The sequence below is a fragment of the Argentina anserina genome, chromosome 4 (genome assembly GCF_933775445.1).
Source record: "Argentina anserina chromosome 4, drPotAnse1.1, whole genome shotgun sequence".
NCBI lineage: Eukaryota > Viridiplantae > Streptophyta > Magnoliopsida > Rosales > Rosaceae > Argentina > Argentina anserina.
In genome coordinates, this window is record NC_065875.1 from 27,746,700 (window position 1) to 27,770,054 (window position 23,355).

A 23,355-nucleotide genomic window follows, 5' to 3' on the forward strand; every position below is an offset into this window, starting at 1 on the left:
GAATGAAAATACAAAGTCTAGCCCATTAAGCATAACAGCCCAAGAGACCAAAGCCCAACAGCCCACATCTCCTCCATTTTCACTTATGGATTTAGTCGGATTCGAACCCCTAGGGCTTTTGCCGCCACTTCAATCTGGTGATTTAGCTGGCTTGGAAGCCATGGAAACTGGTAGAGGAAACCTGAGAAAGTTGATGCCGCTCCTTCCCTAACACTCGACGTACACCGCAATGCTAGTGGAAATCAGTGTGTCCCTACACGCACAACCTATTCTAGCTAGTATATGCATACCTAACGTCGTGCACCACTTCAAAGCTTAAAACTTTGACGTAGATCTAAATGGAGCCGGTGTCTCCCTTCCTTTGCCGCCGATTGTTTGGCCTTTGAGAAACCGAATAACCAATCAAACAACCTCTATAGCTTTCAGAGTCCGGGTTGTCGTTGACGTCCCACACAAGCGGCTCCTAGAGGTCGCCGCCACTCTCTTGCAAAACCCTAGGGTTTGCTTGTAGTAGGAGCAAATACTAAGGGAAAGTTAAACTAAGGGAATTGAAATACTTCATTCATTCATCGATGCCTCAAATGAGGTATGAGGTTACAATATATATGGCTGCTGCCACAACATAGTTATCTCCTATTGAATAGAAATACCGCTCTCTGACTTATGCTAGGGTTTGAGTGACCAAACCTCGACGGTGGCGACTGATAGAAAATTGACCAATTTTGGTGAATCCTTGGCTAGGATGAAAGGGTTTTCATACTCTTTATTCTCCTGACAGGCTGGTGATGGGCATTGGACTTGCCCTTTGAAATTTTCTTCTCTCTTCTTTGGTGGTGTTGGGTGGCGGATTCAGTGCCAAGTTAAGCTTTGCGATGACGAATATATCGGGGTATGGGTTTGGGATCTTTTTTTTCCTATCGGTACCCAAGATTGCTTTGTATGGCAGAGTTGGTATATGTGGCGTTTGCGCCTGGATCTTGAAGATGGAAATGTAGGCCGTTCTGGTAGTAATGGTAGGTTGAGTTGTCATGGCAGAGATGCTGTCAGTTGGAAGGCAGATGACAATGTTTTTGACGGTGGGAGTGCCTAAATCGGCTCATGTCAAGCTTGAAGATGCTTGGGATGTCGACGACGAAGACGAGGAAGGTTGGCGGCGTCATGGCTCCGTGCAGAGCAATGGTTGGAGTGGGCTCTTGGGTATGAGCTCAAGTTGGTTTGGGCTTTTGATTTGTGTTGGGTATGGTTAGATTGGGTGTTTATGGCCATGTGGCGAGCCCAACTAGTCGTGGAGAAGTCCCCTTCTTCCACGATTAAAGTGGACTAATTGAGTCCAGTCACAGTGTTTGGGAGGCTTGGTTGTATCATCTATTCAATCTTCTATATTTTACTAGACACTGAAATAATAGTGCCCTTATGGGTGAGTTATTTTTATACTCTTACTGAATCAAATCTCATTGACTTTCGTACTAAAAAATAAATAATTACTTTCTCCTCAAACACAATATATCTATGTAAATGGTTGTTCACCTAATGGACATTTTTAAGGAACTACGAGGGACAAGTGAAAAAATACAATTATAAATTATTTTTGATTTTATTTTTTTATCTAACACATGGGGGCGAGATAAGATTGTTCATTACATCTCTTAAATTTGTATTTTAGGTGAACGAAGCTGTTATACTATACTTGAGTGTTTTTTTTTGTGCAACATTTTTTTTGTGCAGCGTTTTTTTTTATACATGGGAAATTGTGAATTCAACTCACAATAAATTCCATGAATCCGAAAAAAAAAATCGTGAAAGCGGTGATGGGCTCCTTTGAGTTTGATGGAGCAACCAACAATGAAATGTGCTGTTTGGTGGTGGACTGATGGGCCATCTACTGTGGGAAATGAATTTACAGTGCTTACTGCGACAGTAACTTGCTTCCCTCCGACTTGGCCTTTACTCTGTTAAGCCGTATTTTATTTCAATTTTTGTTAATTTTGTTCACAAAACAAAAACAGAAAAGAAAGTTGAACACAGACGCAGAGTAGCCAGGAAGTCTAGAGTTGCTTGAGCGAAGAAGCAGCATTTCCAACCAACCACCCAACCAAATGTAAGCTTTCATTTCGTCTCTGATCGATCTATTCCATTATATTTTCTTTACATTTTGAAAAATTTGGAAAGAATTGATAGAGATCTGGAGTGCTGCAATCGGGGCCATAGTTGATTTGAATGTCTGGAGATTCCCGAGAAAGAAAATAAGGAGGAATTTTCTCTAGGGTTTCCGCCGTCGCTCATGACTACTAAGCGCGCTTACAAATTACGTATCCTTTTCACTTATTGTTTTTTATTTTTATTTGTTTAATTATTTGCAAAATCTTTGTTTCGCCTTGACCTGAGATGGATCAGAGGAATTCGTAGCACATACTTCCGCCGTCAATTGCCTCAAGATTGGCCGGAAAACTTCGCGGGTTCTTGTTACTGGCGGAGAAGATCACAAGGTCAATCTGTGGGCCATTGGCAAACCCAATGCCTTACTGGTACGAACCATACTCTTTCAACACATTTTCCTTTTACTTGTTGTATCAGTTGTATGTATATATATAAATTCATGGGTATACCACATCACCGCCTGCAGAGCTTGTCTGGACACACAAGTGGCATTGATTCGGTCAGCTTTGATTCCTCAGAGGTGTTAGTTGCTGCCGGGGCTGCAAGTGGTACCATTAAGCTTTGGGATTTAGAGGAGGCTAAGAGTACGCTTTGCTTTCTTCATTCTTTCATTTCCCACCACTATCTTCATTTCATCCTCTGATTACTTGCTTTTGCAATTTGTTTTTCGTCTAGTTGTTCGCACCCTTACTGGTCACAGATCCAATTGTATATCTGTCGACTTCCATCCTTTTGGAGAGTTCTTTGCATCCGGTTCCCTGGACACAAATTTAAAAATATGGGATATCAGGAAGAAGGGCTGTATTCACACATATAAAGGCCACACACGAGGTGTCAATGCCATCAGGTTTACTCCAGATGGACGTTGGGTTGTTTCTGGTGGAGAGGACAACACAGTCAAGGTTACATTTGTTTTCTTTATTATAGAATATGATATAATTGTAATTCTATCTTTATGCAACTTAACACATGTCAGTTGTCAGGTAATCAGTAAATAGTGAACTATATCATTGTGTTTTTCCTTTTCTGACAAGTAATATATATCCGCCTGTGTAATTTAAAAGTTGTGGGATCTGACTGCCGGAAAGCTCCTGCATGATTTCAAATGTCATGACGGCCAGATACAATGCATAGACTTTCATCCCCATGAGTTCCTGTTAGCAACAGGTTAGTGTTGCTATCTTCTCAGCTAATTGATTCTACAGTTTTCCTGGCATTATTGGCTTATTCACTTTGCCAACAGAGTTGTTTTAGTATCTACCTTGAAATGGTCCTGTATTATTTGAACATATTCCAAGTTTCATTTTTGATCTGACATGCGGCTAATTCACAACTATTAGTGTGCATTTTGTGGTTTAACACATGCATAAGGGCTTTAGCTTCTTGCTAGTGTATGGTGTACAACTATTAGTGTTCATTTTGTGGTTCAACATATGGCTGAATTTCCACGTTAGCTTCTTGCTAGTTCTGACTCTAGCATCAATGCAGAATAGTATTCAACTTGCCTTATATCTTTTGATATTTTCTTTATATATTAAAGCTTTCAGATATGCCTCTAAAGTAGTAATGTGCCTCATCTCCATCTACTTACATTCTTGATCCTTTTTGCTTGAGTTCTATTATTGTTCGTGTAATTAGAACATATGTATTATTTTCTTTGACATAGATTTGTATGCCTTAAGATTTCATAGCAAGGCTTAAAGTGTTCTATAAATTTGGATCCACTAGCTCTTATGGTCTCAATTATAAAATGAGTGATCAATTATAAGTGCAACATTTTAAATATATTACTCTCAAAGACAACTCACATCTTTTTTTCTTTGACTTTGCTTTAGGTTCAGCAGATAGGACAGTAAAATTTTGGGATCTTGAAACATTTGAGCTAATTGGCTCTGCTGGACCTGAGGTACTTATTTGTCCGACTGAGCACTGCTCTTGTTTCTTACTAATTAGAGTTCCATATCAGCATCTTGATTTCTTTTGGATATTTACTCTACTGTAGTATCTGTTTAATTTCTGAGCTTTTATCAGACAACTGGAGTGCGTTCTTTGACTTTTAGTCCTGACGGAAGGGCCCTGCTCTGTGGTTTGCACGAAAATTTGAAGGCAAGCTCTTGGTATCCTTTACAACAATACAAGTCATAATTATGCCTACTTACAATTTTATTATGTAGGTATTCTCGTGGGAACCAATTAGATGCCATGATGCTGTGGATGTGGGTTGGTCGCGATTGTCAGATCTTAATGTTCATGAGGGAAAGCTTCTTGGATGCTCCTACAATCAAAGTTGTGTTGGAGTGTGGGTTGTAGACATCTCGGTATTTTTCAGTTCATCTTTATACTCAGTTTGAACACTTGTCTGTACCTGGTGGTAGTAGATATTCATTTTAAAGTGATGTGTTTACTGGCAGCGCATTGAGCCATATGCAGTTGGTAATGCTAGCAGATTGAATGGGCCCTCAGAATCAAAACCATTGGCTGGTGGTAATCTGTCTGTACTCAATGAGAACGCTGCAAGGTCTAGTTTAGGCCGGCTCTCTGTTTCTCAGAGTACAGATTCTCTAGTGAAGGAAACAAAATCCCTTGGAAGGTTATCAGTTTCCCAAAATTCAGATCCCGCCAAGGAGCAAAAATGTTTGACATGTAGGCAACTTCGTAACGTCTCATCTTTTTATTATTTTTATTTTTATTTTTTTCTTGTTGGATTGTATGCAGTTCCAATCTGTTTAGTCATAAATTTTTTCTCTGCTTATTTCACATTATATTTGTCATTAATTAACTCTGATGTTTAGTCTATTCTATGCATCTTGGTGGATCTTGTATGAAGCTACTGGAAGTGTTCCTGGTACTCCTCAACGAGTCAGTCTGAACTCCAGTCCAAAAACTATTGTTGCTAGTTTAGTGCCAGTTCCTAGTGCAACATCCCTGAAAAGGACTTCTATTAAGACCAGTGTCCCAACATTTAATAAGGTGGATGTCATACCTGTAATTGTGCCTAGAACCAGTATGAGGTCAGAGCTGGGAGCCGAGTCCAGAAAAGAAGCCAGTGTTGCTGGCAGAACAATGCCATTCCAATCTCAGTTAAAGACAAATGATTTCCGAAAGTTTTCCAATACCAGAGAAGAAGTGGAGAAGCCAACTGTCTCTATAGTGTCTGAATCGACTACTTCTATGGCTACCGAGTTAAGCAGCACTGTAGATAGGAGCGGTTTCTCAACAGTTATATGCTCAAGCCAAGGAATAGATAGTGCTGAAAAAAACATGAAGGATGACAGATATGTTGGACATGGGAAGCAGGAAATAAGTTCATCGTTACATCCATCTGCTAGCTACCAGCATGAAAGTTGTATGTATCTAATCTTTACTCCTACACTATCCACTATAGTTTTCCTCGAAAGAAACATTCATAATTTTAATTTTTTAAAACCATGCCTCATAGCTACGGTTAGATGTTGTTAATCTCAATGGAACACATGATTGTCCTTATTTTTCCTGCATCAACTACTTCATTGGTTAATGGTTTGTGACTGAGAATCACAGTTAGCATATGTACATCTACCACAGTCCATAGCCCAAAACATACCAAATCAATATAACCCACACATGTACAATTGTTTTTAGGCTGGTAGCCTGGTAGTAACTGAGGCTCACCAGGGTAGCTCTGTTATTGATTGATTACTGGGATATTTATGAAAGTTTGTTTATTTCTCATCTTAATATTACTTACAAATTTGTCTTTACAATTAGCTTCTTTTTCCTTAGCTTAATATTACAATTTTATTCTTTTTTTCTACGTAGCTGAAACTCGAGGGCATAAGGTGATGAGAGATGGATACCCTGCTGAAGGTCAAAGAGGAGGTATAGCCCTTTTTAGTCATGCTTCATTTCTATGACTAGTGTACAGAAGTATGACCCAAGCTATATATGGTATGTCTAGGAAGAATGCGGTCAATTGCTGTGAATTGGGAGAGAAGAGAGAGATGTTCTAACTATGAAGGACCCTTCTCCGAGACTACCCTGGGATCAGCATCTGCAGTGAATCCTTTGAATGCGGTATGCTTTTTTGACACCTTTCTGTCATCACACCTATCATATAAAGCATTGAAGAAAGTGACTTTTTTATTTTATTTTTATCTTTTTTATAAGGATGACATCTGCCATAATTAAATCTGAATGCAAATTCATTGCCATTTCTCGAATGATTTTTCCTTCCTCGTTGGCCCGTTAGATATTTTGAGCACTCACGAGAAACTATTAGCTGCAGTATGAGACATTTTTTTATTTCCTTTTTTGCTTTTGCTTGAAGTTTAAGCAGAGAGGCTATACTACATCTACCGAAAAAGAAACGGTATCTGCTTGTGATGAGGATGCTATTGCAGATCTTTTGGAAAAACATGACCAATTTGTTAGCACCATGCAATCTCGTTCAGCCAAGTTACAGGTTATATTTATCGATTTTGGGATGCTTGAGATTTTTTTATGTGCTATCTCTCTATGAATCTTGTTCTTCTTTCTAGTAAGATCGGAGATCTTTGAAGTTTGAACTTATGTGTGGCTCATTACATCAAAGCACATGAGTTGTATGTCATACCCTGTTTGGATTGCTTCACTATTTGAAAACCTCAGCTATAATTTGAAATTTTACATTTTGTAGTGTAGGTAAATTAGAGAAAAGCAGCTTTGAATTACAGGTTACTGACAACAGATTTGAGAAGTAGCATCAAGGTTACTTCTAGAAGCTGCTTTCATGAAAATCACATGAACATAATATTTTATACCTTAACAGCAGTTTTAAAAGTAGGGAAATTCCAGTATAAGTTAATGCATGTTATGCATCGACTTTTATCCTAACGTTGTAAAATGATTAATCAAAGTAGTTATATTGTCCTCAAAGTTGTAATTGAGTTGATAAAGTAGTTATATTAGTCCTCAAAGTGGTAATTGATTGCTCAAACTTGTAATTACAATTTTAAGGACCAAATTCTACTTTCAACATTAATATTACTATTTTAACTACTTAAGTCGTAAATAAAAATTTTCAACTTTATCAGCTCACTTAAAACTCTCAGGGCAATATTACTATTTTCATTAGTCATTATACAACTTTAAGAAAAAGGTCATGCAAACTGTGCATCAACACACCCTAGCCTAACCCTTAAAATTGTCACAGCACAGTAGCGACATTTTTTTAGGGCACTAGTAGGGGCTGAAAGCACAGTAGGGTTTGCTGATGGTTTGAAAATTAGTGGTGCTACTCTTTGAAGTGTTGCTTAGTGTAAAAATGACCTTTTAAAGATAGAATATGCATATTTAATTAGTAACCAGTAAATTGCTGATAGTGGTGGGTAATTGTTGCAGGTAGTCTATAGATTTTGGCAGAGAAATGATGTTAAGGGGGTGATTGGTGCAATGGAGAAGATGTCGGATCATGCTGTAAGTAATTTCAGTGGTATTGACTGAATTTGTTCTTCTCTTTTGTAAACTCTGTAAAATAGAATGTGGAACAGATCACCTCTCGATGTTATGTTCAAGAACTGATTTATGTCTTGTGTGTTGTTAATCCAGGTTATTGCGGATGTAGTTAGCATTATGACTGACAAAATTGACGTTGTCAACCTGGATGTATGCACTTGTCTTCTGCCACTACTCACTGGCCTTCTAAAAAGCAAAATGGATAGGTAAGAATTAAATAGCATTCTCCTTCCTGTATCTCTATAGTTTTGTTGCTGCTAGAAAGTTTAAAGCAGATTATATAGGCTTTGCTTACTTTCTGCATAAAACATCACAAGTCATACAACAAAAATGGAAAATATGTAAGATATAATAAGTTAACGTAGTTATTAGTTATTCACTTTGCTGCAGATAAAATTTCATCTTATGAGAACAATAGTGATTGCTGTTGTTGGATTTTTGTTTAGTTTTCTTTCAACTGCAAGTTTTTTTTCTCGTTATATGATAACTGATTGTATCCAGGCATTTAGGCATTTCTTTAGAAATGCTGCTCAAGCTGGTTAGAATATTTGGTTCTGTGATATATTCAACATTATCAGCGTCATCATCTGTTGGTGTTGATATTGAGGCCGAACAAAGGTATGCCTTGCTCTGCCTAAATGTATTTTTTTCTATACAGTTATTATATTTTTTTTCACATCATCTGTGCCTTTTTGTATTTAGATTTTAAGAATTAATCAGATGTACTTCTCATCATAGATTGGAACGCTGCAACATGTGTTTCATGGAGCTTGAAGAGGTCAAACGCTGTTTGCCTGCTCTTACCAGGTGCCCTTTTGTAGTTTAGTGGCCTTAGACCACTTAATTTTTTTTTAATAATATTTGTCCTACTCATTTTCTTTGCAACTGCTCTATGCTTTGCATTGTACTTGTTTTGCTGGAGATGCCAATATCCTTTTGTTCATTCTTTTGCCCATAGAAGAGGAGGATCAATAGCAAAGTCTGCACAAGAGTTGAATCTAGCTCTTCAAGAGGTTTCATGACGGAGTTAATTTATGCCATTGTAGAGCGGGTTTGCGTTCTAAAGCAATGCACCCATCTTCTTTCAAAACCTGATGATTTAATGGTTGTGTTGCCTGGCCCTGGCTTGGGCACTCCGTTGCTGTACATTAGTGCTAACTACAAGCTGGTTCTAACTATTCACTAAAGAAACGAGAGGCTAATTGACATGTCACCCCCCTGCATCCTGTTTGGGCAATTTGCAAATATCATTTCATTTCTGCTCCGTGGAGAAGAGACGACAAATCCACCTCCCTAGCTGTTTACAAGTCGGTCAAATTAAACTGTATTTTGTGGCCACCTAAATGCTGATTTACGTGTGTAAAATATTTTTGTTCCAATGCAATAGATTGGTGGGTAGTGTAAGATATTTTTGTACTTGGGCCACCCTTCCGGTGTTCAACGACTTTGATTTGATTTTTAGAAGGCCATATTATTAATATATATATATATATATATATATAAAAGAATATGACTAGTAGAAACCACGTTAAAGTGAAACAAACGATTTCAACTAGAGAAAGAAAGAATAGTATGTCTTCATCTTGTCCGGTGGCGAGCTTGTTGTCGTCGGATGAGCAATTTTTGCTCGATGTTTCACGGCGGCATTTTAGCATATTTACGCAGATGCCACACCGAAGGTCTGGTTCGTGTTGTTGATCCTCTCTAAACTCTAAATTCTCAATCTCTGGACATGGGCTAGAGGCGGCTGGGAGGCAGCTACATCGTGGGATTTTCGGTTCATGTTGCTATTACTGTCCCTATTGGGAAGTCAAATGTGCAGAGGTGGGGTGGCTTAGATTTGATCCGGGTCGGGTTTGATTTGGGGCAACCCTGGGTAACTACTGTGTAACTATTGGGTGACTGCTGCATAACTACTGGGTAACTAGCATTTAGTCATGCGTTTACTCAATAGTTACACAATTTTGCTCATCCCACGCTCACTAAGAAACATGAAAAGTGAAAGTGATTGAAGAAACAAACAACCCGCGCATACCTTGCAAACAGTCTTCAACCACGTTTCCATGTGGATAGTTTTGTAGAGATAATGACCATTTAGTAAAAACTAGCCTCATATCCATTCAATGCGAGTGTAATTTAGTAAGAGAGAATATATGTGAGCCAGTTAGGAGCTCATGTTGATATCATGTTGTAGACTTGTAAAAGAATAGATTATAGAAAGAATAGTCCGATGATCCATGTCTTAGTTAATGTAGTCGGTTAAATCCTTTAATGTTATGAGTTCGAATATCATACATAGGAGCGTGTGAGTTGGAAGATCGATAAAGAAGAGATTGTAGCGGTGATTTAAATAAACGAAGGTTAAAAAAATTAATAATAATAAAAAACTAGCAATGGCGGATCCTAGAATATCAGAGTCCTGAACTACAAATCCTATTTCGAGTGAATAATTAAAAAAAAAAAGGGAAAAAGAAAGGAGAAGCTGATAGGGGCCGACTCCGACGAAAGAAGAAGAAAGAGGGCTGCTTTGCTTTGATTGACTGAAAGATCTCCATCCGCACGGCCGGTGAGTAGTATGACCAGCGGCTTAGCTCAGCTCGTAAGTGCTCGCCTTCTTCTTGTTTTCCGATTTATCTATTGCGTTGTACATGATTCGCAGTCCGAGTTGTAGAAATGGCGATTTGTCGTTGAATTAAGTTCGATCAGTTCAATTTTGAGCGGAGAATTAACATGTGTAAATTGGAAAAACATCAAATATGCAGGCTGGTTGATCTGATCATATTTTATGCCGCAATTACTGCGTAATGTTAGAACTGGATTCACAAGAAAATACAAAGGCAATATCAAAAGCTGCAGGAAATAATATGCAGAAGAGTGGGAGTGTTTCCAAGAATAGTTTGCGAGTGACGACCTCTCAGCAGTCCCTCCGGCGCCTGGGTTTGTGCTCCCAAATAGCTACTGCTACTGGCGGCCAGCACTCCTCCCCAATTGTCTTCCCTGAGAAACAGAAACGCCTCAAGATCAAGGCTTCCAAGACTCCCAATACTCCTTCCTCTGCTGATGATCCCAATTCCCTCAAGACCTTCGATCACAGAATTGACATTCCGGCTTCTGCTGCTGCAGATGAAAACTCTGATTTGTTGGGTTATGCTATCTTCTCTGGAAAGTTAGTTTTGGACAAGAGTAAAACCACCCTTGTTAACCCCACTTCTACTGATGCACAACAACAACAGCAGCAAACTTCCTCGTCCACTAATATTACCCACCAGGAAGCTGTTGATGCTAAGCTCACGAGCAAGGCCTTAATTTGGGGTTCTCACATGCTGCATCTGGATGATGTTATCTCGGTAAGCACTCCCCAGCTCTCTTTTCTCTATGGAGTCAAGTTGCATACGGTAATCTTCTTCTTTCGCTCTTTCTACAGGTTTCATACAATGTTGGGCTCAGACACTTTACCGTGCATTCTTACCCCTTTAGAAAGGGTTCCTGTGGCCTTTCTTGTTTCATGAAACCTCGACGAAATCGCAAGGACTTTCGGTTCTTGGCTTCTAGCATAGAAGACGCAGTTCAATGGGTTGGTGGCCTTGCTGATCAGCAGTGCTATGTGAATTGCTTGCCTCATCCCTTACTATCTTCCAAGAAGCAGGCGTCCTCAGAATTACTTCCCATTGATACCCCCCCTGAATTAATCTTCAAATGTAAGAGTCCACCAAAAATGCTTGTGATATTGAATCCACGATCTGGACGTGGCCGTTCGAGTAAGGTTTTCCACACCATTGTTGAACCTATATTTAAGGTAAGATGTATTTTAATATTACTGCCCTTCCTTTTCAATGATCTGGGCATATATATCTTGCTACGTGCTGTGTATTTATAATAATGGATTATGCCTCGTAAATCGAACTTACTGTGTGTCACAAATGATTGTCAAAGTCCGTTCATCTCAATCTATTTGTAATGTTTTAGCTAAGAAATTATTTGTGATTGAAAATGCTACACACACACACATGTGGCCTATTGCCCTTCCTTTTAATTGTCGTGTTTCCTATGTCTAAACTCTATCCTAGCATCTAATTCAGTGGTATCACTTATCAAATAGTATCCTGAAATAAAAGGAATTTATCTTCCAAGGAACACTTGTCTTGTCTTATAACCTAGTGTGCTTTATGTTAAGATGTTAGTTTAAAATAGAAGACTTTTTCTGGTGTGTTTGACCTAATCTTGTTTGTTTACCACTCGATTAGTGCCAGCCTGGAGAAACTTTTCAATTTTGGTTTAGGATAAAATACTTGTTACTCCTTATATTTTGCCTCATAAAACAGTTTTGTCCAAATTTTTAAAATTTTTAATTTAAAAAACTTTTAGACAAAACTGTTTAATGAGGCAGAGTACAGGGAGTAACAAGTATTTAATCCTTTGTTTTAATACATATGGAAAGTTACCAGGTGATGCTACCCGAACATTTCGGGATTTCAAAAGCAAATAACCATTCTTTTCTTAGACTTACTTCTGGCTAATATATTGTTTTCCATTTGGTTTAGAAGTTTACTTATAGTTAGTAACTTATAAACACAATGCCTAGTTACATCTGCTATAAAAGATAGTAATGACAAGTACATGTTGGATTGTTATTTTCTAGCACCCCGCACCCACACATACTCTGTATACCCTCACCCACACACACATATAGTCTTGATAGCTTCATGGAGCTACTGGTCAAACTTAGTATTATGCATTGTATACGAAAAATAGGTAAAGGTATACTATACCGCCTCATACCCTTAATATTTAAACTTAGTTTTGAAATATAAGCTCAGTACTAAATTTTATCGTATTTGCTATCTATTTTGATCTTCATAGTTGAAATGGCTGCCACATTGATCTATTAATTATTTCTTTCAGATCTTTCAGAGTTTATATCTGTATTCATCTTTGAGCTGTGACAGCTTGCAGGTTTCAAACTGGAGGTAGTCAAAACAACATCGGCAGGTCATGCTAAGAAACTTGCATCTAGTGTTGACATCAGCACTTGTCCTGATGGTACTACTGATAGTGCAGTATCTGATCACACCTTTTAGTTTTCCTTGTGAGTTTTGATTTTCTTCATCTTTACAGTTTACATTTATTCATGTCACAACTTTTTGTATCTTTTCAGGAATTATATGTGTTGGGGGTGATGGAATTATTAATGAGGTACATTGTCTGGCTCCTTGTTTTTCTGTAATACTTGGGAATTCATTTCTTATATATATATATATATATATATATATATCATACAAATCAATAATTATTCTTTTTGCATGTTTGAAGATTACTCCTTGAACCTTTGATGTAATTGCAAGCATATAACAGTCTAAGATTGGACAATTGTTCAGGATACTAGAGCCGCATTATCTCTCTCTCTCTCTCTCTCTCTCTATATATATATATATATATATATATATGTATATAAATAAATTAGGTTGTCCTAAAGTATGCACTTCAGACAATTTATTTTACAGGTGGACAATGCTGAATAGAATGCATGATGTTACAGATAATATGTCATTTATACGTTAGTGTATGGCCTATAGTGAGATTGTTAACTGCCACATCATATGGTACACTAAAGTATGGCAAATATGGCACCCTTGAAGCAAGAATGGCTAGACCTTGTCTGGATGAACTTCTTTCATGTTAACTTGATTGATTGAAATACTGTACTTGAGTTGATTATAGGATGTCTGGTGAACTCACAAATGCAATTTCGTTTCTCCCCAAACCTTTCCTTAATGTTAAATTTGGGGAATAATTACAGTTCCAGACCTTCCCCTAATCCTCCTGAAATTTGAGGTTTCTTTGAAACTATCCCAAATCAAGTTAGATGTAGACAGCTCCAATTTTTATACAGAGAAATAAGTTTTGGAGGGCTACACCATTTTCATTCTGGACTCGCATTATAATACAGGAACTAGCGGGACTAAAATTAATGGTAGATGTGTTTCACATATTAGCCTTAATGCTGAAAAGGTTGAGAAAGGAATAGGTCATTAAAATCCTATTTGTTACATATGCTCTATTAACTTGCCAATTCCTATCATCCTATGGGGCTGAGACTTGATATAATTAAATTGAAGTACATTTTGTTTTTGCTCAAAAAGTTCCAGCTAAGTTCTCTTGAATAGGAGGATCTAGTTAGAGAGAGACTGCCTATCTTTCAATAGTTTCTCTTTACAGTTCTTGTTACTGGTCGGATTTTTTGCTTGAGGTAATTTATGGCAGGAAATACTTGGTCGTCTCAACTTAGTTTTTTTTTTCTTAGTAACACTTAAATTTTGCCATCCACTTAACCATTCACTTGTTTTTATTGATTGTTACATTACACAATAATTTGATATAATACTATTGGTTTGTACATGATTGAGGACCCAAGCTTCCTTCATTTATGACTTGGATCATTTTCCCTAATTTGGATGATCATTTATGATTGGTATGATATTTTCTATCATGATATTCTTCAATGCCCCACAAATGTGAATTCTCTTCTCTTATTTATGTGTGCAATTTTTTTTATGTCTTTGTGTGTAAGGTTCAATACTCATCTTTATGTTTGAAGTTGGATGATTTTAAATGTCGCTGAAAACTGTAGTCATATTTTAATCATTTTTATTGGGCTACTCATTTCTTGTTTTCATGTATTTTCCTCGTTTAATGAAACAGTTCAACTGACCTTGATTTGGTTACAGGTTCTAAATGGTTTACTCAGTAGAGACAACCAAAAAGAAGGAATTTCCATACCAATTGGAATTATACCTGCTGGTTCTGATAATTCTTTAGTTTGGACGGTTCTTGGTGTTAGAGATCCAGTTTCTGCTGCAATAGCTATTGTCAAGGTAATGAGATTACTATATTATAGATAAAAGCGCGGTGAAATTCAATTTTAGTGGATATGTTACAGAAGTGGATTTCATCAGAAAGAGACTAACTTTCCATGTTAAACCATCATCAAGTGAATAGATTGCATGAGAAACATACCTATCCTGAATGCTAAGCAAAAATGACATCGTAAGGCATAAATCATTTTTCTCTGTCTTATCTATACTATATTATACCCTTTCCATATAAGTAGGTTTTATAGCAGGTTTGTAGGTAAAGCATAAATGTACTGTTTGTAAACCCTTTTTTGCTCCCATATTCTACTATATCTTTTCGTCATTTCCATTTATCTGTGCAAACTCCCATAATACAGAAGTATCGCCAGTTTTTGATGATTGTCGTGGGTTGATGAAAAATTGAGGAAGGTAAAATTGGCTTAAATACCAATTCAAGTTCCGAACTGCTTAACTCTAAAACAAGGCCCTCATGCGTTTCCATGATGTTGGGAGATTAACTGAAACTTTGGCTTTCTGTGTGCTTTGGATTGATACACATAAATAGGTGCAAGTGCGTGTGTGTAGAGGAGGAAAGAAAGGGAGGTTTGATCTGTGTCTAAATGTGCCAGCCTGCTTGTACGGATTTTTTTGGATATTAAATTCTGAAAAGATGGAATTGTCAGAGTGGAAAAATCCACTAAAGTAAGAAAATTACAGCAGAAATGTCAACCTACTGGCAAGAAACTTTAAGAAAAAGACAACAAAAGCTCTCCTATCAGAGGAAACATAAAAAATAAAAAACTATCCCTAGACTCCCAAGAAGAAGTAGCCAATGGAGAGGCCAAATAGAACCATCTCCCACAAATTACCCATGCTCACCCCCCTTTCATCTTCAGAAACTTATCTGTTCATCCAAATGCCAGAACATACCCATCAGCTCCTATTCCTGAAAACATCTCTCTTCCTCGAAGGAACGTCTTCATTCTGCACATCATGCAGTCTCCAGAATAATCTCGTGAGTTGTCAAAAGCAACTGAAAGCTGAATTGGATTGTTGCTCACAAAACGACTAGTAGGTGAACCATATGACAAGTACTAGTTTTTTGATGAGTAATAGTTCTTGGTGACACTCAAGGTTGGAGGTCTCTTGACTTTCCGGTTGCAGTAGAGGGGAGTATGAAATCTCTGAGACCCTGTGGTAGTTATAATGGTATAATGTGACGTGGATGAAATTTCATGCCTGTGGTGTGACAAATAAGATCTGCGTATCATGAGTTGATCATGTATATTATTTAAGGATATTCTGGTCCTTGAAAATTGGATGCCATCTGTCAGGATCAATGAAGCATACCATGTGGAATTGGGATTTATTTGCCGAGTGTATATTGCATGCCAACTCGCAGTAACTAATAAGTGTAAATTGGATGATATTGCAACGTCCGAAACAGTTCCTGGCATCTGATTTGGATGAATTGCAATTTTGGTGTGTGGGTGTACGCACTCTTTAAGAAGCTCTAGTTCTACAATGCCTGTCAATCGGTAAACTCATCTTTCTAAATCTTAGATGAGGTAATGCACAGGGGGATATGAGTGTCGTTGTGTTCTACGCTTTTGCAATCGATTACTTTCCGGCCAGTTCAGCCTCTTCCCAACTTGGTCAGACTGAAACGATTCACTCTGTTGTGTGTCTATGTGGGGATAAGTTCTTTAACTTTGCACTCCATTCATTACCAACTAGATGTGCATGAAACTAATACAAAGAACTCTTTTAGGAAGTAAATGCTTGTTTGAAACACTTGGTTCTAAAACATAATTAAACTGATTCTTATACTCCATGTGATTTACCTTCTATACCTGTGCTGGTTTAGAAATGACATGGGGCAAGGGTATTGCTACTGGACATTCAAAAATGTTAAAGATGCAGGAAGTCCAAAAAGGATGGAGCTAGGATTTCACAGTTGGCTGGGCTAAACTTTTATTTGCTAAATACTTCAAAATATAGTTGGTCAAATTTTTTTCCCAATTATATGAATATAAATCAAAATCAATTCATTAGAAAGATAAAAAAAAAATACGAAATTCATGAAGAGAAAAGAAAATAAAGAGATATTTCAATTAATAACATGATGATTGTAATAGTTTAAGATTGGGTAAACTTCATGTCTCCAAGAATCGAGTTAAAATTTGACAACCATGAAAACAGAAAATCTTTTAGAGGAAAATAAAGAGAACATGGAGATGTTATTTTTTTTTGTAATGAGATTCTGTTATTTCTTTTGGGGGTTATTGGGTGTTGCATTGCTGTGTGTGACTTATAATCTCTGGTGTATAATTATGCTCTTCTCACTGATAATTTGATTGGCCTATATATACATAGCCACGTTAGGTTAGGAACTTAGGATAATTAACCTACTTAATTAGGAGAAAATGAAAGTTTCATGGGGTACTGCCCGGGTTGCACCTACACTATCCTCCGTCGCTGACTTCAAGACTTGGGATCCTAATTTGATCCCATATTTTCTTGTGCTCTGCTTTGTGGCATTTCAAGATTTATAAACATTTTAAGTTGTTTGTGATTCATGAAATGACCTTTCAGCTAGATTCTTCTCTATGAGGTCCTGGAAATGTCTGTTTGCTAAGTTGCACTGTTATGGTTTAATGTTTCTTTCAGGGTGGCCTTACTGCTACAGATGTTTTTGCTGTTGAGTGGATTCAGACGGGTGTTATCCACTTTGGGATGACGGTCTCATATTATGGTTTTGTGAGTGATGGTAATTGCTTATACTTTGGATTAAATTCTGTCTTGATTTATAGTATCATGAACTTAGTTCTCATCTCTATATATTATCGGCATGTAGGGGGATCTTATTAGTTAATGTATTACTCTCATGTTACTTTGTGGTTTGTAGGTTAATCATTCCTGATTGGATTAGTATACTCAGTTCGACTCACTTGGACTATTTTAATTATTTTGTTTTTCTGTGAAAGCATCAAAATTAACATAGTTTATGGTTATTAAATTTTTATCTTGTTTGGTGATAGTGTGATACTCAATCTCCAAATCCAAGTTGGGTACAACATGAAAATCTAAATGGTTGGTTGATACCTTGGTCAGGAAATAGTAGTTTGGTCCAGATTTTATGATCATGATATGTGTGTGTGGTTATGTTTGGCCATGTATTAATTGCAGTGTTGGAGCTGTCTGAGAAATATCAGAAGCGCTTTGGTCCTCTGCGTTATTTTGTTGCTGGATTTCTTAAATTCTTATGCCTGCCGAAGTACAGCTATGAAGTTGAGTACCTTCCAGCCACAAAAGAGGATCTAGAAGGAAAACTCTCAGCTGAAAGGGAAGTTGTTGATTTGTCAGACTTGTACACGGACATTATGAGAAGATCAAATACCGATGGCATTCCAAGAGCTTCTAGTTTATCAAGTATTGACTCCATTATGACTCCTAGTCGAATGTCTGGAGGTGACTTGGAGACAACCTGCAGCAGCACTCATGCTAGCATTGAACCGTCTGAGTATGTGCGCGGCCTAGATCCTAAAGCAAAAAGACTGTCAATTGGGAGGACCAATATAACTGCGGAGCCAGAAGTTATTCATCCTCAGCTGCCCCTGTCAACAACTCCAAACTGGCCAAGGACCCGGTCGAAGTCAAGGACAGATAAAGGATGGACTGGATTGACAGCCACACATGAGGCCTCTAGATCTTCTTGGGGAAACACTGGAACAAATGATAAAGAGGATATATCATCCACGCTTTCTGATCCAGGCCCAATTTGGGATGCAGAACCCAAGTGGGATAGCGAACCTAATTGGGCTGTGGAAAATCCTATTGAATTGCCAGGGCCATCAGATGATATAGAAGCAGGAATGAAGGAAGCTGTGCCAAGGTATGAAGATAAATGGGTTGTGACCAAGGGACAGTTGCTTGGCATTCTTGTTTGCAATCATGCATGCAGAACTGTTCAGAGTTCTCAAGTTGTGGCACCGAAAGCTGAGCATGACGACAACACCTTGGATTTGCTCCTAGTTCATGGAAGTGGGCGATTAAGGCTGTTGAGATTTTTCATGCTTCTGCAGATGGGTAGGCATCTTTCACTGCCATACGTGGAAAATGTCAAGGTATGGAGGTTTACTTGGGACCATGAAGCTGCATTTTGACTGCACGCTAGTTGATCATTTTTTGTTATTCGTAGAGGTTAAGCTGGCACTTTAAATTCTCTTGGTGACTGTTTAGGGTTGGGACCATAAATTCTCTCGTGTGAAATTGTGGAAGGGCCATCTGATTTAGTCTCCTATTGCAGGTTAAGTCAGTGAAGATCAAGGCATCAGGAAAGCACACCCATAACTGTTGTGGCATTGATGGGGAGCTTTTTCCACTTAATGGGCAAGTTATTTCTTCTTTGCTTCCAGAACAGTGCAGACTTATTGGTCGCTCCCATAGCCATCACATCTGACTACAATGTCTCTTGCTACCCGTGAAATATGCAAGAATGTCAGAAGTACCAAATAGAAGACCTACACTATTCTGTGTTTGACCCTTGGCCGGTTTACTTTCAAACAGCTGAGGCACCTGTAAATTCTTTGTTCAGCTCTTTTGTGTTGTTGTTTATTGGTGTTTTCTTGTTTCCTTGTTTGCCATATCTGGTGCGAGTTGCTTGTGTATTTAGCATCGTGGTACTCGTTTTCTTCTGACCGCCCTCAACATATCATATTTGTTCTGTGACATTTGATCGGCCCTCTTTTGTCAATACATTGATTCTTGTTATGGTCCCGCATGGGTGTTTTGGCGGTGAAAGACAGTAGATACTAAATACTAAATAGCTTTAGCGTATGTGTTATGTTACTTGTAATAATCTAGGCACAAGACAGTTGAAGCCAAATGGGTGAAGCAAACATTATAGACCATTCGTCTGAAACGAAACGATTGGGGGTGGGGGAAAACTCAGACTGTGGTACACACTCGGACACCTGTCGGACTTTGGTTTAAGATTTGATTTACTGATATAAACAGATATCATCTGGTTTTTTTCTCAAACATCATCATCAGCAGGTTTAGAAAGAGAAAAAGAAATAAACGAAAATTTAAATAAATTTGTAATCTGGGGTCGGGGTTGGAGATTGAACTTGGAAATAACAACTTATCAGAGAGTCTGAGGGATAGGATAAGAAGAAGAAGAATGATTATGGGAGGAGGAACAGTTGGGTTATTAAGCTCGGCCACGGCCCCGGCCCCTTTCCCCGCCATAGCCAGAGCTGCCTTCAGTACAGCGCGACGAATGAATTCACGATCCTCGTCATTTCCAGCGGCAGGTGGGTGTCCGAGTCGGAAAAGTACAAGGCTTGTTTGCGAAGTCGCTGTCGGATCCGATTTGTCTCCATCCACATCGGAAGCAGTCATCGGAGCTAGGGTTAAGGTCACCGTTCCTCTTAAGGTGTACCACGTGCCCAAAGTTGCTGAAGTCGACATCACTGGCATGGAAGGTGAGGTCAAGCAGTACGTTGCCCTCTGGAAGGGCAAACGCATTTCTGCCAATCTCCCTTATAAAGTTCAGTTCTTTGTCGACGTCCAAGGCCGTGGCCCTGTCAAATTCTTTGCGCATCTCAAGGAGGACGAGTTCGAATACCTTTGATCTTTTGTCAATTGATAATTGCCCGGTTCGTTTCTCTACTGCACTATTTGTATCTATATTTTTCTTGTCATTATCACTTTCAGTTGCATTATCTGGTTGCTGTTCAAAGTTTGTTCGACACTGATCAACAACTACATGTGTGTTGGGATATGCATGTGTCTGTAAGCAATTTAATACACTTGGATGTTACCTCATGTATTCAGGGTGGTTAGAGGATTCAATTTTCAATCCCAAACATACATGGTTGTGTTACAGGTTTATCTTGATTGGTAATATCCTTAATTGGTTTTTTATGAAATCTTGTTGAGATAATCAACAACAATCAAACTTCTAATAAACTTTCCAAACTAAATGACAGTCCTGGACTTGGGTGTATGGCTTTGCAATTTGCTAAATCATGCGGGGGAAACTGTTCAGGTTCTATTTTCAGTGGGAATTATACAAACTTATCCTTGCCAACAACGATCTATACAGGACTAGATGTTAATGATAGCCAACTTGGAGGCGTCTTTTCTATAAATCCCTGCTTTACGTGCATTTTCTTTTCCTAGTTTTGGATTTCCTGCACCAAAGGCAGACTTTTGTTTCTAAGACATACATCATCTACTTTTCTGCATTTCCAACCGTGTAATTTTTGTGAGTCTATGATTCCATACCGCGGTTGGTTCCTACAATTATAACTGGATCCAGATTCCTTACCTTGTGTCCGAGTGTCTCCACCAGATCCTATATGTGTACGAGTCTTTAGCCGGATTTGTGACCCCAAAAATCTGGGTATGAATTGCTTAGAAAGTGAGGATTGCTACCTTGGTGATTATCTGCATTCAAGCGTGACATGTTCTAGTAATCAATGTGTTATGCTTTTCATGAAGAAATGAGATGTTGGTTTTTGGTTTGTCGCTTTTTGCCTGTGTGCAATTGAAGCTCATTAGTATATAATTTTGTTCGGAGATAAGGGGCGAAATTGTGGCTACACCAATATGATCAGGATAATTGGTGTAAAAACACTATGCAGGGAATTTGAATTGATGATGTTCAGGATGGAAACCAGAATTCAATGTTCAGTCCAAAGTATTGAAGATTATGTTACTGTTTCAGATTCTATCTTCTGATGCGCCGAACGACTTTATCCTGACACAGATTGTATGCATTTACGATGATGGTACTTTAGAAAACTTGTGTGCATGGAGTTTTAATGCATATTCTGTATACTTACCATGCTTTCTATGGATTCTCACCGTCTACTTTGGTCCATTGGAACAGTATGTATATCTGTAGTATTGTCTTAACTACACTGAAACTTACTCTTACTTGAGTTCCAGATATGATATGCTTCTCGTAGTTGAGAGTTTTTGTACGCCAAATTTGTTGCTCATTTGGATCATTCATACTTTTTAAAGTGAAACAGTTATATAAAACCCATCTGGACCTCATTCATCTAAACCATCCTACACCATTTCAAATCCTTGAGGTATGTATATGAGTACTAGCAGTGGCGGAGCTAGGATTACAACATCGGGGATGCTTGAACTTGGGTTGGGGATGCTTGAGTCTCTCTAAAAAAAGGCTAAGGAGTAAAATTCATCATAAATTTTCTTGAAATCTTTTGAGTTTGGGGATGCTTGAGACTCCCTAAAAAAGGGCTAGATCCGCCCCTGAGTACTAGAACAGAACCCAACCTTTGAAATTCAGTCAGGGCCTAAAAGCATAACAATTTCAATTGCTTTACAAGATTCGAGACCGTACGAGAATTGTGTGCTTGATATCTCGTACACCGTAAAGAACACATTTAAGATGTTGTAAACAATGTAAAGGTTCCAAAGATGTGGAGATCATTATCGGTACAGATTACGTATCTTTGTAATAATTAGAAGGACAATATGTTAGTCATTCAACTCTATCCCTAAAAATGAGAGTTCACGTTTTACAACCTTTCATGCATTCAAACCTCCAAATTCTTAAAGAGGGATTCAATACGAGTCCGTAGACACGCGGCACGCTTAATTTGAAGAGCATATGAGAGAGTTACCTATAATTTTGGGTTCACCAGATATAGGCTATTCCGACTAAAGACCTCTAGATTCTTGAAGAGGACGTCGATACTAGTCCGTAGCCACGCGACACGCTTAATTTGAAGGTCGTATGAGAGAGTTACATATAATTTTGGGTTCCAAAAGTAGAGTTTACGAGTTAGTGGCTAATCCGAGTTAAGACCTCCAGATTCTTGAAGAGGGAGTCGACACGAGTCTGTAGACACGCAACACGCTTAATTTGAAGGGCATGCACGAGAGTTACCTATAGTTTTGGATTCCAAAAGTAGACTTTACGAGTTAGTGGCTAATCAGAATTAAGACCTCCAGATTCTTGAAGAGGGCGTTGATACGAGTATGTGGACACGCGACATGCTTAATTTGAAGGTCGTACGAGAGAGTTACCTATAATTTTGGGTTCAAAAAGTAGGATTTACGAGATCAAGACTATTCCAACTTAAGACCTCCAGATTCTTAAAGAGGGCCTCGATACGAGTCTGTGAATACGTGGCACGCTTAATTTGAAGGTCATACGAGAGAGTTACCTATAATTTTAGGTTCAAAAAGTAGAGTTTATGAGATAGAGACTATTCCGACTAAAGACCTCAAGATTATTGCAGATACAGTCAATATGAACTCGTAGATATACAACACGCTTAATTTGAAGGTCGTATGAGAGAGTCCTATAATTTTGAGTTCAAAAAGTAGAGTTTACGAGTTAGAGGCTATTTCAATGTAAGACCTCCAAATTCTTTAAAAAGTCGTCCATACGAGTTCGTAGACACGCTACACGCTTAATTTGAAGGTCATATGAAAGAGTTACCTATGATTTTAGGTTCTAAAATTAAAATTTACGGGTTGGAGGCTATTTCAACTTAAAACCTCCAGATTCTTGAAAAAGGTAGTCGATACGAATAAGTAGACACGCGACACGCTTAATTTGAAGGTCATATAAGAGAGTGACCCATAATTTTAGGTTGAAAAAGTAGAGTTTACAGGTAAACTATTTCAACTTAAGACCTCCAGATTGTTGAAGAGGCAGTTGATATAAGTCCGTAGACACGCGACACACGAAATTTGTAGGTCGTATAGTGTTTAGCCTTTAGTGTGCCTTTAAAAATTACAATTTCAATTGCTTTACTCTAAACTCGTGTGCTGCAAGGAATTTATGTAAATTATATATTATTAAGGATTTGCACGAACTCAC

The 23,355-nt window shown here is 38.2% G+C and overlaps 3 protein-coding genes across 5 annotated transcripts; all 3 read left to right on the forward strand.

Annotated features, from left to right (window-relative positions):
* Positions 1 to 1,973: 1,973 nt before the first annotated feature.
* On the forward strand, positions 1,974 to 9,033 carry LOC126792723 (katanin p80 WD40 repeat-containing subunit B1 homolog KTN80.4). 3 transcript variants are annotated; one of them, XM_050519185.1, is made up of 19 exons: positions 1,974 to 2,098; positions 2,179 to 2,309; positions 2,395 to 2,525; positions 2,624 to 2,741; positions 2,833 to 3,059; positions 3,222 to 3,324; positions 3,993 to 4,063; positions 4,189 to 4,263; positions 4,332 to 4,475; positions 4,569 to 4,800; positions 4,985 to 5,503; positions 5,956 to 6,015; positions 6,095 to 6,210; positions 6,464 to 6,598; positions 7,516 to 7,590; positions 7,723 to 7,835; positions 8,131 to 8,247; positions 8,368 to 8,436; positions 8,588 to 9,033. In XM_050519185.1, exons 2-19 carry the CDS (start codon positions 2,282 to 2,284, stop codon positions 8,649 to 8,651), a joined length of 2,397 nt encoding a protein of 798 aa, XP_050375142.1. In that variant the 5' UTR covers positions 1,974 to 2,098; positions 2,179 to 2,281; the 3' UTR covers positions 8,652 to 9,033. The 3 variants fall into 3 exon arrangements, with proteins under 3 accessions (XP_050375142.1, XP_050375143.1, XP_050375144.1); XM_050519186.1 differs by having other exon boundaries at positions 2,004 to 2,309; positions 8,591 to 9,033; XM_050519187.1 differs by having other exon boundaries at positions 2,004 to 2,309; positions 6,473 to 6,598.
* Positions 9,034 to 10,087: 1,054 nt separating this feature from the next.
* On the forward strand, positions 10,088 to 19,260 carry LOC126789931 (sphingoid long-chain bases kinase 1). Its single transcript, XM_050516013.1, has 9 exons — positions 10,088 to 10,228; positions 10,392 to 10,976; positions 11,054 to 11,425; positions 12,576 to 12,669; positions 12,785 to 12,822; positions 14,355 to 14,501; positions 17,151 to 17,250; positions 17,670 to 18,607; positions 18,790 to 19,260. Exons 2-9 carry the CDS (start codon positions 10,434 to 10,436, stop codon positions 18,940 to 18,942), a joined length of 2,385 nt encoding a protein of 794 aa, XP_050371970.1. The 5' UTR covers positions 10,088 to 10,228; positions 10,392 to 10,433; the 3' UTR covers positions 18,943 to 19,260.
* Positions 19,261 to 19,671: 411 nt separating this feature from the next.
* Positions 19,672 to 20,118, forward strand: LOC126792522 (ferredoxin-thioredoxin reductase, variable chain). The gene has a single exon (XM_050518929.1). The coding sequence runs from the start codon at positions 19,672 to 19,674 to the stop codon at positions 20,116 to 20,118; it is 447 nt and encodes a 148-aa protein (XP_050374886.1).
* Positions 20,119 to 23,355: the final 3,237 nt, after the last annotated feature.

Bases quoted from the DNA above. Each gene is read 5' to 3' on its own strand.
- LOC126789931 (XM_050516013.1), top strand. From the start codon at position 10,434: ATGTTAGAACTGGATTCACAAGAAAATACAAAGGCAATATCAAAAGCT. The intron at 12,670-12,784 runs GTACTACTGATA...GTATCTTTTCAG, and splicing joins CATCAGCACTTGTCCTGATG to GAATTATATGTGTTGGGGGT. The intron at 12,823-14,354 runs GTACATTGTCTG...ATTTGGTTACAG, and splicing joins GTGATGGAATTATTAATGAG to GTTCTAAATGGTTTACTCAG.
- LOC126792723 (XM_050519185.1), top strand. From the start codon at position 2,282: ATGACTACTAAGCGCGCTTACAAATTAC. The intron at 5,504-5,955 runs GTATGTATCTAA...TTTTCTACGTAG, and splicing joins TAGCTACCAGCATGAAAGTT to CTGAAACTCGAGGGCATAAG. The intron at 8,437-8,587 runs GTGCCCTTTTGT...TTTTGCCCATAG, and splicing joins TGTTTGCCTGCTCTTACCAG to AAGAGGAGGATCAATAGCAA.
- LOC126792522 (XM_050518929.1), top strand. From the start codon at position 19,672: ATGGGAGGAGGAACAGTTGGGTTATTAAGCTCGGCCACGGCCCCGGCC.